This window comes from Arabidopsis thaliana (assembly GCF_000001735.4).
Source record: "Arabidopsis thaliana chromosome 1 sequence".
In the NCBI taxonomy this organism is placed as follows: domain Eukaryota; kingdom Viridiplantae; phylum Streptophyta; class Magnoliopsida; order Brassicales; family Brassicaceae; genus Arabidopsis; species Arabidopsis thaliana.
The window spans coordinates 25,987,164-26,002,616 of NC_003070.9; the positions used below are offsets into that span (position 1 = coordinate 25,987,164).

At 33.3% G+C, this 15,453-nt stretch overlaps 2 protein-coding genes, 2 long non-coding RNA genes, 1 other non-coding gene and 1 pseudogene across 6 annotated transcripts; 3 read left to right on the plus strand and 3 right to left on the minus strand.

Moving 5' to 3' along the window:
- The first annotated feature begins 2,566 nt into the window (after window positions 1-2,566).
- Window positions 2,567-2,640, plus strand: AT1G69130. The gene has a single exon. It is a non-coding gene; the product is annotated as a tRNA-Ile (tRNA).
- A 1,567-nt stretch (window positions 2,641-4,207) lies between these two features.
- AT1G69140 lies at window positions 4,208-4,855 on the minus strand (annotated as a pseudogene). Its single transcript has one exon.
- Window positions 4,856-6,098: 1,243 nt separating this feature from the next.
- Window positions 6,099-8,272, minus strand: AT1G69150 (Cysteine/Histidine-rich C1 domain family protein). Its single transcript, NM_105582.2, has one exon. It carries the CDS (start codon window positions 8,047-8,049, stop codon window positions 6,496-6,498), a length of 1,554 nt encoding a protein of 517 aa, NP_177075.1. The 5' UTR covers window positions 8,050-8,272; the 3' UTR covers window positions 6,099-6,495.
- A 707-nt stretch (window positions 8,273-8,979) lies between these two features.
- On the plus strand, window positions 8,980-9,180 carry AT1G09043. The gene has a single exon (NR_139551.1). It is a non-coding gene; the product is annotated as an other RNA (long non-coding RNA).
- A 221-nt stretch (window positions 9,181-9,401) lies between these two features.
- Window positions 9,402-9,848, minus strand: AT1G09047. The gene has a single exon (NR_139552.1). It is a non-coding gene; the product is annotated as an other RNA (long non-coding RNA).
- A 2,825-nt stretch (window positions 9,849-12,673) lies between these two features.
- AT1G69160 (suppressor) lies at window positions 12,674-14,451 on the plus strand. The gene has a single exon (NM_105583.3). The coding sequence runs from the start codon at window positions 13,152-13,154 to the stop codon at window positions 14,115-14,117; it is 966 nt and encodes a 321-aa protein (NP_564952.1). The 5' UTR covers window positions 12,674-13,151; the 3' UTR covers window positions 14,118-14,451.
- The last annotated feature ends 1,002 nt before the right edge of the window (window positions 14,452-15,453 follow it).

The window sequence follows — 15,453 nt, forward strand, 5'->3', positions numbered from 1 at the left end:
TTACAATGAATTTCCGTTGTAATAGTTTTCTCTTTTGAGATCTTCAAGTGTGAAAAAACCCCTTATTTTCAGTCAATATCCAATAACAAAAAAAAAAAAAACAGATTCGGCATTTGCTTAAGGCATATATTGCATAAGCCTTAGAGAAAACAATATAATTAAGTGAAAGTTGGACCACGTTTCAAATTTCTTTGTTAGTCAAGTGTTCCTGTTTTAGTTGATTACTTTAAATATCTCAGGTTTGAGGACTAATTGATTTTTCTTGTTAAAAAATTTCTTTCTGTTTTTTCCATTTCTTCTCTTATTTGGTGTTTTCCACGTGTCTTCTTCCTTATTTGATTTACTTTGTAATTTATAAATATTTGGACATCTTTTAGCAACTATTGCTTACGGTATTATTGTTTCATCAAAACAACAATTATACTAATTTTAGAAAAATAAATTAGACCATGTAAAAAGAAAAAATTGTAATATAGTAAAATCTATTTAAGTTAAAGTTCATTTTTAGTTATATATTTCTTCTATGCCAAATGAACCTATGCTAAAAAGATGTCACTTGCATTTTAATCCAACTTTATGTATTTTCTTCATAGAAGTTATATTAAATCTGGTATGGTATGACATATATACTTGAAATGGTCGTGGTTATATAACCAAATTTAAACATGTACGTCCTGAGTTTTGAAACGATACATAAGTTAAAAGATAGTGTATAGAGAAATCAGTCTAAAGATAGTATACTATATATATGTATGATATGTATATGGAGATCATGAGCAAAAGTAGTAAGCAACAAAAGGAAAAGTAGAAACTTAACAAATTGAGCAAAACTAAAAGAATCTAAGCTCGTGGCCTTGAAGACAACATCCCAAGAATATCCATTATCTTCGCCTTTGTTACATCTCCACCCTTCTTTTCTTCCCATTAAATATCCCTTTTTACTCTCTTTCAGTTTATTATTCGATGTAGCATACATATTTTATATACAATATCTCGATCCACTAAGATACGGTTACATCTCCACCATTAGCTTCCAAATACTAAAATAATTAATTACTTCTAATTAGAAGGACGTAATCTCTATCTTCAGTAGTAAACCAAATGTTCGTCATCATACGAAGTGGATTTAGAACATATAGTCGTTTTTGAAGCAGATCCCAAGAATAGTCTTCGATCGGTCGAGGTGCCCAAGTAGAAAAAAAGAAGGCAGGAAGGTTTGTTTAATGAGTGATCTTTGTAGTCACGAGAGTTGTGACTTGTGAGGTTGCTTTGTATCACGGTGATGCAATTATTATTATTTTATGTTTTTAAATAAGTGAATTATAGGTAAGTTTTTTTAATTCGAATATTAACATATTGGTTTAATTAAAACTCAACATTCGAATGGCAAATAAATAAAAACTGAACATATGATCTACAAATTATCATAAATTAAGGAGAATAGTGAGTCTTTAGTGAATAATTAAATTTCCAAGCAGTTTTAAATAAATGAAATTAAAGAGAGAGGTTCTATAATTGATTTCTTCTAATTAATTAGAAGATCGGATTTTTTTTTTAATTTGACGTTAGAGCTTAGAAGACCAGATTAAAATATCAGTCTCTGTTATTTTGAAATATATAGCTAGATCGCTTGTTGTGAAACATTATGTACAGTTAATTCAATTATGTATACGGGAGAAATGAATGAAGAGCAAAATTGTCTTAGTTAGGTCTCTATCAAAGAGCAAGTTGGGTCCAATCCAGCCACATCAAATGTCCAATTAATGTACACATCATTAGCTTTTAGCCCCACCATTCTATATATATACGCAGCTACACACATGTACGTATATGTTTCTTTTAGAAATTTAGTCTCAATTTGTTTTAAAACATCATAAATTAAACTTTAGTAACCGTAACGATTATGTAAAACAAATCTTGGATGTTAAACATTATATTGCAAATTTGATAATAACTAATGAAATATCATATCAGTGTTTTATTTTTCTTATATAAACAACAATTTGTTGCATTTTTATAAATCTATCAAGATTTATGTAGTATGTTCAATCACATGAGAAATCACAAAAGAGAAGTACATATGATATGAATATGATGTATACGCAGCAGCTAGCATCTATTTTGACGCTATCTTCTAACCACCACGTTCGATATATATATCCTGCTTGTTGCACTTATCACCACAAAAGCTCTATATATCATTTTCAGATCTCTCTTTATCTGTACATAAACATATCTACATACACGTTACATGAAATTATTTCCTAAGAACTTGAAATGAAGCAAACGGTCTTATTAGGAAACAAAATAAGAAGAAGTTAATTTTTGAGACTTCTCAATGTTCTTTTACCAAAATATGTTAGTATTGTTGTTTCTTTTTTCTTTGTTTTGCCAAATATGTTATTGTTCATAACTTCAGATCCAAGGTCCGTGAGCTTTGTTTTGGAGTAAGTAGGCTTTGAATACTTTTGATCAAAATCCCAAATTGTATTTCAAGGCCCATTAAGCTTTGGTTCCAAGCTTTGTCTGTTAAATAAATCTTAGTTGTATCATTGGTTTCATCAAAGGCCTATTAGCTCAGTTGGTTAGAGCGTCGTGCTAATAACGCGAAGGTCACAGGTTCGATCCCTGTATAGGCCATTTTTGTTTTTGTCAGCATCGTTCCAACTTCCAACCATCAATATTTTGTTTCCATTCCACTTCCTCTCAGGTGGTCTCTTCACTAATCGATTTTTTTGTGTGAATTAATAACAAAAATGTGACATATGAGAAACCAACTTGAGGTGGACTAGTGGTTCTCGCTTAAATTGTAACAAATTTATGTAGGTCAAGATCAAAATAACCGACTCTTCTCAAATATTTTAAGAAAAAATAGTTTTTTTGTATTGCATTGGTTAACCTGCGATATTTTTAATTAAAAAAAACTATGATTTTCTGGGTTCTTAATTTTGATTCTAATTTAGGATTTATTTATTTTAAAAAGAAAGCAAATAAATAAAATAGAAAACATGTAGAAAAATCATGATATTTTTGCCCTTCATTATGAAAATATACAGATGGATGGATCTCTGTGTTTGGCACAATGGCAACAAAAACGAAGATCTATAATGAAAGAAAACAAAAAACAAAAACGAAGAGGCAAAAGCGCCAATCCGGTAACTGAATCAAAGCCACTCCTTCCATATCTTTGTTCATTTAAATAAACGCTTATCTTATCATCTTCAAAAGTATTTTTTTTGCCTCTAAACATTACTTGCCCTACAAAATAAAAGAGGACGTCGGTTATAAACGGACACTAAAAAGATTATGTCGTTTATTCAACCGACTTGCTAAGGGCCAACATAAGTTATATATATAGCCTGGAAATACCAAATATCTACCATGAAATATCTCAATAATAATTCTTATTCTATATCCGAAAATTATAAAATTTGAATTTCATAAAATATACTTCTTTGAAATAATACTTTGTTAATAGTATTGGGTTTCTACAAATTATGCCCGCTTCACGAATGCTTAATTTACTTTGTTTCACAAACTCTAAAACCATAAGAATATGAAAATTAAGTTTATCCAAGATAAGCTAAATTTATGGCAACCAGAAAAGGTATAGCTAGATTTAAAGGTTAAATATATAAGGGTATATTATATACCGTCTATATATTCTTAAATGTGATTTGTTTTGTTTAATAATATAATGTGATTTGCTTGGTTTCATTTTCAACAAACAAATAGATAAATAATATTTTCTTTGTTTCAAAATATAGGATATTTTAGAAATTTTTTATTTGTTTTAAAATAGATAATGTTTTATCATTTTTCTGCATATATTTATTTTAATAACATTGAAAAGTATCTAGTCAAAAATGTTTTAAAAAGGCAAATACCAGTCGCAATTCATATTGATGGCTTCCGAAATCTCAATGACCATTAGTATTCTTTTTCTAATAATTGAGTCTTTTTTTATTAAATGATGATTTTTAACCAAAACAACATATAAATACATAGTAACTTTTCAAATTCATATCTCATTAAAATCAAAGAAAATCTATTTATCTAATTTAAGAAATTTAGAGTTTTTTTTAATACGGAAACATAACATACAGTACAGTTTATGAAAGTTATTTTATCGACAATCAGTCAATCATAGTACACAATTATATATACTTTTAGAAATTCTAATATCATCATTTTTCTAATGAAAACCCTATAAATACCCACAAAACACTTTAAAGAAAACTAAATTCACTGACAACTTCTTTACCTTTTGTTGGAGCTTTTCCACTCGACAAACAAATGACTCCAAGAACCTCTCTTACACTCTTCCTTGCTCTCAACCTCCTCTTCTTCACTTACACAATTGCCGCATTATTGCCACCGATCCCGGACATCCCGGGCATCCCAGCAACGCCAAACACCCCGGCCACCCCAGCCACCCCAAACACCCCAGCCACGCCAAACACCCCGACCACGCCAACGACCCCGACCACGCCATCGACCCCGGCCACTCCAGCCACCCCAGCAACGCCAAACACCCCATTAACGCCAACGACACCGACCACCCCAACAACGCCAACGACCCCATTAACACCAACGACCCCATTAACGCCAACGACCCCATTAACACCAACGACTCCGACCACCCCAACGTCTCCGACCACCCCAACGTCTCCGACACCCCCAACACCTCCAGGCACAGGTTCTTTATCCTAGAGATGCCCTATAGAACGGTTTTTAAGCTAGTGGACCTAAGAGTCTAAGACTGGAATCTCACCCGAGCCATGTTGTTCATCTAAGGCTTGGTTGACCTGAAGTTTCATTATACCTCTATATCGTCTTTGTAATTGTGTCTTTTCAATTTGAATACTAAAAGTATTATCAACTGATCGATATATGTTGTTGTTTATATCGGGTTTATATGTGTGCAACTTATGCATTTGCTGAGCATCTTGAATTTCGAAAGTTTATTTTGTTTAAGAAAAATAAGTCGCACATAATTTAGACAACGTTAAAAATATTTTATACCAAATAAACTCTTTTTACTTTTTCTACGTAATTAGACTTTATTTATGAGGATAAGCTATGACGTTTTGTAAAAGTTTTGCATTGAAACAACACTTTTTGTGAAAAGAAAACAAAGACCTAAAACAAGCCGGCCCGTTATATTTTTTTAGTTATCTTTTTTCTTTTCTTGCAATTGTGAACATGGCATAAAACAAATCTTTTAAAAACTTCCAACATTCAGGTACAGTAGTAATTATCACAGGAAAAACGTCATAATAAAACCGGGTATTTAGCTTGTCTATTTCAAAAAGATATAAGTATTAATTAAATAGAAAAACGTCACCAATGATCCGGCCCATCAAATTGTAGTTGAAATGATCCTTCGATCTTGATGAATGAGTCTCACCGAGATCCTTTGACTGAGGAACAATATTGGTACCTTGATCCTTTGATTGAGTATCAATCATACAGATATTCACTGAATTGAGGTAATATAAATTACTTCTTCTTTTTTCTTTTTCCAAATCTTAAACCAAATCATGCAGTTTTTCTATTAATCTTAAACCTAATCATGCTTTGTTGTTTTATTTCTAAATTAATTAAAAACTATAAAACAGAGCAAGATACACGGATATGAGACGATAAATAGATTAAAGTCGATGTTAAATGACATCACTAACGTACTTTTTATCTCGTTTCTATGAAATCTGACTATCTGGTACAACATATTTTAGGCGTCATAATCAATCATAAAGCAACGGAAATCTTAAAATAACGATGATAAAAGAAGATAAACCTTAACAGTGGGAATTTTGTTGACTATAACATTTTACCAAAAGATTTCCATTCCATCTTAAATTATACCAATTGAGAAATTGAGCCAAAAGAGACAAAAATAAGGGGAAGATAATTGTATTGAGCTATTCAATGAAAGAAAGTGAATCACAAAGACTTAAACGAGGTATGAATTACTGTAGTTGAAGTGAAACAGACGTAGCACAGATATTCGTATAGCAGTCGTCGAGAATAAATATGAACAAGTATTACTTTGAGCAAATGAGTACTTCTTTTATTCATGTTGAAGTCACACACATTAAATATAGAAGAAAATATGGTCGCTGTCAAATACATCAAAATAACTCATCAAATGTATAAACTGGAAAACAACATATATAACAAAACTAGGAATACAAACACAACTCAGAGCAATAATATTCATTACGGAGGGAACTTTCATTCCATGTTTTCAAGATGACTGGGAATATGCAACGAGACTTGCATTGTTTGCAAAGTGGTCGAGACATACTGTTGTTGCGAACCACCACAAAATATACACTGACATCGTGGACGTAGATTGTTTCTTTCCTTCTTGGCTTCAGACCACGGAAATCGCCGAGCACACAATTCGTATGCAAAGTAAGTTCACAATCTTTAGAGGTGTAAAACCATGTTTTTGGATCTGTTTCTTTCTCACAAATATCACACCAATATTTACCATCTGCATCTTCTTCGCCATAGCGTAAAGAGAGAATGTTGGTCCACACTATGCTTTACCTCATATGGTAAAAGAGCGCACTTGTAGTCCATGATGTATTCACAATCATCTTCAACGCATCTGAGCACATGTTGTGCCTCTTTTTTGCAAACAATGCAGATTCCTCGTGGCGATGTGTAAAATAAGGGATGAGGATGACTTTTGTGGACAAATGGCTCAGTAATTGAAGCACATCGCAAATCCAATGAAGCGCGCATTGCTTCGTATCTAAAACCATTGGAAAACAATCCACATGCCGTACATCTTATAAAATAATCCCAATATTTATATTTATGTCGGTCATTGCTTACTACATGTCTTTTCCATAGAGGCAGATAGGCGCAACTCTCGTGGAGAATGAAACTACAACTCATGCAGCTATAGAAAGAGTGGTGATAGATAGGATAAACACATGCCTCACAAATCCTCTCCTCGATGAAGATACCAGACTTGTCAAGTCTTAGGTTATGCTCTTTATGGCTAACATGTTGTATTGTGTTTTCATCGATAACCTTGAACGGTAGAATATCTTCCTCTTCTTCAGGTTCGTCTTTCATTTCTTTGCCATCCCATACATCTTCTCTAGTAACGCATTTGGTATGAAACACTGAGGTGGGACACCTCTTACAAGAATAACCTCCACAACTCCAATCCATATTCTTACGACAAATTCCACATACCGAATTCACCACACCAATAAGAGAAGTGCGAGAAACGCGATGGTCATGACGGTTGATGTTTATGACCCATGGAAATCCAGAGCAATCATTGTGGCTTGTGAAATCACAGGGAAGACATACATATGGGCTCCGGTCTCCTTTTAGCCCGCAAGAGGTACAAGAAAAAGAGATGGATTTTGGCATAAGGGTGAGTTGATGGCCATGGATGTTTGGGTCGTGAGGATTTTGTTTTGGTGGATAAAAAATACATTGGAGATCTAAGCTAAAGTTACAAGCGGAACAATGATAAAAGACTTCAGAATTAGCAAGTTTTTCTCCACACAAACGACATTTCTTATCGGTATAAGCAGGTGGTTCAACCTTGACGAGTTTTAGAGGGTGTAAGGGATGGGAAAAATGGGTTACCTCGGCCGGATGCTTTTCGCAGTTTACATGAAACTTCAAATCGCATTCATGACACTTGTATGAATATCCATCACTATCCTTTCCACAAGTGGCACAAGAGAAGCAACTTTTCACCATCTCTAGCTTGAGTTTATGGTCATGGTGCTGAGGAACATCAATGACCTCCGACGGTGGGTACTTAGCGCAATTGAAATGGAAATATGAAGAACCAAATCTTCCTTTTCTCAGAGGTACTAAAACACACTTGTTACATATATAGATTAAGCTATCGTAGATCTTCTCTCCACACCCTGCACATCTCCCTCCGCCTATATTAAAGTTGTATGTATGATTAAGAATGTTATCACACGTTTGAGAAGGGTGGGCGATATTGTAAGTATTGTTGGCGCATGTCTTGTGGAATACATGGGTCACACCGGTAGCCATCAGTTACACCTATGAATTTGAGTCCGCACCAATTACACTTTGACTCCATTTTCACAGGTGTTAATGGATGCTCGTGAGATTGTATGTTAACCTTCAAGGGTTCCATGACGTATGTAAATCTTGCGTAGATAGATTACAATAAGGAATGAAGGAATGAAGGAAAGAAGGAAAGAGAAAAAAAAACTGAATATAATCTTCGAAACGTTATGCTCTTTTTCTGTAAATTTTGAAGTTAGATTTGTGTAATCTCAAGTAATGGTGTGTTTTATAACATTCTAACTTGTTGACCAATTATTAGTTTTTAGAATAGTGTATGATATTAAAATTAAACTTTAGACCTAACAGAGTAACCACTAACCATCTACCATTTTATATAATGTTAAAGTCACATGGCAAAATTCTTTTTGTTTGATAAGAGTTTTGATGTCCATGTTAGTTTTACATTATTGATATCAAAATAAATAATTTGAAACATTAGTATACCATTACATTTATCTGATAGATACCTACTAACAACCCACCATTATTATGTATTGTGTGCTAAAGATAATGGAGAGTTTCTTTATATTAATAATTTTGCCACTTGAGTTCTATATGACCAGAATATCTGGTAAGACTTGTTCTATTGGGTAGGTAAGACTCCATATAATATTTGACTTGACTTGGCAAATCAGTTTATTTCTTGAGTCAATATATATTGGTTCTTTGTCAATACATACATATAAATGCTAAAACAATTATATAAAACTAAATTATTTCTGCTTCTAACTTTTTTTTTTTTGGTTATTGTTACAAATTAACAGTTTTTTCCATAAAAAATAAAAATAAAATAATATTGTTTCTAAAAGGAAAGATAATCTTCTCTCGCCTTCACTCCTAATTCTATGGGTGAATCTAATCGGGATATCGAAAAAATAGCGGGTAAATATTTGGAACGGGTAATTTAGATAGTCAAAAGTAATATCAAGTACTTATATACTACTATGGACTCTTAAGATGCCCGGAAATACATACCACGATGGCTTGGGGACTTAGATTTTAGGTCAGCACATGCTGTCGAATAAGGATTTTGACCGTGCAGTTGTGTCTTCGATTCTGGGCTGATACATGTTGGTCTTCCTAGGCTCGTGGTTCTTCAAGACTCCCTTGTGTTTTGAAAAATCAGGCTTGGTCAAGTCTTATGGGCTTAAATGGGATAAAATCCTCCTTTGATAGCTGTAAGCTTAAAATATGTCCACAACCTTAAAATATTTTCATAACTCCTCAAGAATGTACTTGTAGTGGATCCAATAAGTTCCCCCCCCCCCCCCCCAAAAAAAAAAAAAAAAATTGTGTGAATTGTGATGTATGAAAGTTGTCATATGGTGAGAAATGGGGGACTATCTTTGTAGGCCTACCACACTGTATTGTCTCAAAAAAGTAGGGCATTGTTGAGTTCTAAGAGTTGTCATTTGTGGGGCCGAACATATGAGCCCATTGTGACCAAATACGATAAACTTATTGGGCTAAATGGCCCCAATTATAACATTTCGTGATTCCCATAAAAATATTTTCGTTTTGGGGGGCATTGACAAATGAATGACTGTTCCTTATTTACTTAATTGTTTTGCAATTGGACTATTGGAGAGGATAATATCCAAAGGAGGAAGATGAGATCACACATGGGAAGTGTTTGATAGAAAGAGATGGGACTGGTAAGAGAAGCATAGCCATAAGAAGCAACTTTAAGAATGGTGAGGTTCACAACAAAAGAAAGCTATCTATCTTACACACTCATTTCCCTCTTTGTCTCCTTCACCAATTCCTCCAAATTTTAGATTTTGACTTGACAATCATAGCATGGGGCGATTATTTATTTGGATAAAATCAATTGTTTATATAACATATGTATACGATTATAATAGGTAGGTACTCCAGTGATGTCATTATTTAGTTTTGCATTATCTAAATTATATTCACTCATTTCACTTTCAAGAAAATATTGAATATTACAAATGTCATCTCAAAATCCAATAATTTGAGGTACATTGTATAAGTATAACTAATTTGACAACAAAGTGTTTAGTAATCTTAATCAAAAGGTGTCAAGTAAATATGAAATGAAGAGTATACAATAACCAGGTATCGAAGTGTCAGTAGCTCAACCGGTTTACTTTGGTTTAAATCTTAATTTGTCAAAGATAGTTGACAATCTTTCATATTAACTTTGACCAATATTAGGTTACTTAACAGCTTTGGAATTATAATCTAAATACTTGGTTACTTTAATTGAAATCCGAAATTTGTTTCAACATTGGGAATATGATTGCATATTAGGGATTGGTTAGGTATGATTGAGATGTAGATGGAACTGTCAATTTTCAATCCCGAGGGCTCAAGTGTTCTTAACGTATCGTTTTCAACTTCTACGCCTCGGGACAAAAACCCTTTTCTAGTTATGTCTTTGTAGTTGTACAACGGTACACCCAAACCATATCACGTGTCATCTCCCTTGGATTGTCACCGCACGAGTGGGCTCGAATCTCATGTTAACCACTACTTAATTCATATTCGTGTCATGTCTATGTTTTGCCTTTGTAACCATTTAATATGGAATATTGGAATCTATACAACGTGACCTTGCCCACTTTTCTTCTTTGTATATCTCGGTAGTTCTGATTTTTTTCCTGTTAATACTAAATATAGTTGCTTAAGGTTAAAGAAAGACAGCGTAATCTTTATTTATAACCTTTATATAATCCGGGAGTTTTTCTATTTTAGAAAGTTAAATCTAAGGTTTGAGATTATGTTCGAATAGGATAAAGAGGAACCAACAATTCATCTGACCTGAAAGTATCTAGATTTTTAAGATAGATTTTTTATTTTATTTTGTGGACTAATCTTCTCAAACTTTGGTTTCATGAGCTAAAGTGTTATTCGTTTTCCAATTTTTGTTTTGTTTTCTTTCATGATTTATAACATCCAGCCAAATTATAGTGGATTCTAGATTAGAGAAAAATTATGATTTTTTAGAAAGGTAATGGGTTAGAATCCCTTTCAAACTCCGGGTCAAACTAGTATGATTTGGTTGATTTCTTTACTCCTAATAAATTAGTATAGAACAATTTATTCTACTTCAATAAAACTATTGGCTCCAATCTCCAAATTGCTCGTAAGATATATTTCTTTGACAATGACTTTCTTAGAAAACAATACAGATAAGATATTATAGAAACTCACTAACTGACCAAGTGACTTGTTTGCACCACTGTACTTTCATGTCTTGATCCGCAACTATCTGACTTTAATGTCTTGTCTCAAATTTCTCCTGCTCATTTAGCTTTAGGTAGCATATATAATCCAGCTAATTTCATTGGAAACCGATGAACTAGTAAATTTAAATCCTGTTGTTTTTTGGGTTTATGGTTCATATTAAATCCAGAATTTAAGAGTATTTTTGTAATGAGGTTTTGTAGTTTTAATGTTTTGAAGAATCTTGGAATTACGTTTAACACTTCAAAACATTATAACTACAAAACCTCTTTTGATGAAAGTGATTATAGAAAAGATCATTTAACTTAACTTACATAATTAATGATTAAAGATTTACATGTCATGGAGGAGTGACTTTGAAGCTCTGCATCAAAAGATAATGACACTAACACATAACTCACAAAATTAAACTACAAGTCTACAATTGAAATTAACGGGCTTACAAGCACAATATATACAGACTGTCTGATTAGTTGGTCCAAAAAAAAAAAAACTGTCTAATGATAACTTTTTTAAAATAATATAATTGTGAAGTTTTATATATCTTCTATAAGAAAAGGTAAAAGAAAATAAAAATATTCGTGTAATTGATAAGATAAATATTTAGAAAATTTTCAATAATGTTTATTTTTTAAAACATAATTAATATAATGGTTCTTACACACCACTTCAGGTGAAACCAATTATCAACGATAAATAGAATACTCAACTGGTAAACGAGTAAACTCGTCTTGTGTCTTATGTCACGAACCAGTTAAAAATAAAGAACACATCTTCTTTACATGTAGCTATGTCGTACGTATGAGTTTGGTCGGGGCCGAGCAGTAAGATTTGAATCATAATTATTTTTCAACATGGTGGATGAAATACAAACAGTAATCACAGATAAATCTTTGAGGAAACATTGTCTTTTCTTAACAAGGTACACATTTCAGCTTGTAGTCTACTCGATTTGGAGAGAGGAAAACAGTAGAAGACATGAAGAACCTCCAACTCCGCCAGCACAACTAATTCGAAGTCTCGACAAACAGGTTTGGAATCCTCTATACGTGAACAAGGAAATAGACTATGTGACGGCTGTATATATGGAGATGTTTGTTTCAAGATAATCAACAAGGAGACTAGCGTTGACTAGAAAGTTTGCTTAAAATCTTTAATCGACCGATGTATTTGCTGTAACGACATCTTTTTTTTGAATAAATTTTATATTTTATAAAAAACCTATTTAGTATACATACATATATACATATATATTTATATTCATATATAGAAATTTAATGGAGTCATGGGTTGTGTGTGTGGTTTGATATACATAAGCATAAAGATTTTCAAAAATGAACGACAATATATTAAATCACAAAAACACACACTCGAAGTTGGAATCCAAGGCAACAAGAGACGATAGGTCCACATTATCATAAATACAATCAATTAAATTTCCTACACCTTATCAGAAAGATCATAAAATCAAATGAGCCCACCTTCTCCTTCAATTAAGTTCTTCACCCACGCATTTAGTGGGTCACACAAACTCTTATTACTTGTGTCCCTCCAAAATTTCTAATTTTTTCCGCATTCAAAACATTTAATCCAAAAAATATAAACCAATCGTAATCCACTAATATTAACGTATGAGTATCGCATGATACGTATATTCACATACTACGACCTTATTTAATGATGAAGGAGTTCCATATCACATATTCACATCAATTGTTATATAAAACCTAAACACATTATATTCATTATATCATTCCCTAGCAACTTGTTCCTCATTCTCCGCAAATCAAGCATAGAAAGAGACTCTTGGAGATCATCCAAGTATCCGATTCTCAGACCCTAAAAATATAATGTCCATGAAAGGGATCTCATCAGCAGAGTCAGATAAGCTCTCTAGGAGAATATCTTTGACCCACAAGCGCAATTCCGAAGAGCTTGACGTGTTTGAAGCTGCCGTGTACTTCGGCTACAATGAAGCCTCCTCCGGTGACCATGGACATACACAAAAGTATGGCTATAACGCAGCGAGAGAGGAGAATCCGAGGAGATGGGGAATATTAGGAGGTGGAAGAAGAATCAGCTTGGATTTGCCTATTAGATGCTCAGAACAAGTGTACCATCTTCAACAAGATCATCATGAGAAGCACGAAGTTACAACAATCAAGGAGAGACTTGGTAACGTGAGACACAAGCAACCGAGTTCACCAGGTGGGAAAATCGCCAGCTTCTTGAACTCCTTGTTCCATCAAGCAGGTTCGAAGAAAAACAAATCAAAGTCAAAGTCAAAGACAAAGCCAACAGATCCAGAAGTGGAAGAGGAGATCCCCGGAGGAGGATGGATGAGGAGGAGGAGGAGAAGCAGTATCAGCCATTTCTTTAGCTCAAGCAGATCTACTTCAACAACCACCACTACCACGGCGTCATCATCTTCAAAATCTCTGATTTCCTCATCAAGCTCGGGTTTCAGAACTCCTCCTCCTTATTTGAACACTCCCACCAAGAACTACAAGCAGTTCTTGAACTACACTTCTGCCACAAAACAAGTGGGAGAAGAGGAAACTAAGACCAACAAAGAGTACTCTTGGCTGGACGAGAAACTCAAGGTGATGGAGAGCCTCTCGGAGAATCAGAGGATTTGGTCGGATGATGAAGATATCGATGATGATAGGAGAATAAAGAGAGAAGGAGAGGATGATGGAATGGAGAGTGATTCAAGTTCTGATCTCTTCGAGTTGCAAAATTACGAATTATCTCGTGGAGGCTTGCCAGTCTACGAGACTACCAATGTAGCTAACATCAACAAGACTCATATATAATTTAAACTATCTTGAGTGTCATCAACTCCATCAGATCTTGGTAATGACACCCATAAAGCAAATTGTTTTCTTCGATTTGTTCTTGTCTGATTGTTCATAAGTTATATGTTTTTGGGTTTCTTGGATTTGTTTGTGGAAGCTTTAATGATATTTTTTTTTGTATGAGATTATTTGAGGTTAGATTAGAGGAACACATAGTTTTTTTTGTCTATCACATGGTTTTTTTTGTTTCCATCTCTTTACGTGTATTCCTTGTAAAATAAAATTTGTACATTATTGTTGGTATATTAATTATCAAATTACGTGCAGTAAGAAATTGGAGAATTTCGTTCAAGAACTTCGTCACTTACATATTATTGATGAGCAACATTTGCCGACAGGAAAAACTAAGTGATGTTATATATGGTGATAGTCATTTGCGTTTGATAGTCATTGGGATAAAGCAAACATAATTAAAGAATGGGAACCAGATAATTATATATGGGACGACCAAATAATAAAGTTTGGCCGGCCGGTTAAGTTTTGGCTACTTGTTTTTTTCTTACATTTGTTGGTTAGTTATAAGTCCATTTTTTTTTTGTCGTCGCTTACGAGTCTTGCATGCAACTTATGGCGCCACTAGTTCTCAAATTAAATTTTGTATCTATAACATGATCAGAAAAAGACAAACAGACACAAATTGGGGACCAACAACGATCTCCACTTGCATTTTTTCATATTAGCTTAATAAATAATATTAGATGTTCCAATCTTCAAGTAGAAAGATCTACACACACAAAAACGAAATCTTGAGATCTAGTATTTTGAGTCCAATAGTAGTCGCCGAACTAACTAGAGAACTATAATTAATAAGAATTAATTAGAGAAATAGAATTATTAAGCAAACAAATAATCTAAAACATATGAGAACGCATGATAATCCGAAAATAAGGAGGTCATTTTTTAGCAGGTCCAAACTTAAGTTGTTTCGAACCTTACTGTTAAAGAATCTACTTGCATGATCATTCCTAAACATCAATATATTATTATAAGAACTAGCAACCAATAACTTAATCTAGTATCGCTAGACTTTTTTTGTTGTCCTGTCACGAGTTGTATCATAGAGCTTCGATAGAAATTGACAAAGTATAATTAGTGTTTTGGTTGAAGATTGATTTATCCTTAAAAGTATTCTGAATTGCATGCTTTAGATAATTGTATTAACAAATTAATCAAGGACAAAAGGATATCCAAAAGCTCTTTTCATGCATAGATTGCGCTTGCTTTTAGAGTTTTATTTATTAATGCATGCATAAGGCATAAGGAGTACTATAGATATATAGCGTTTTTATTTTTT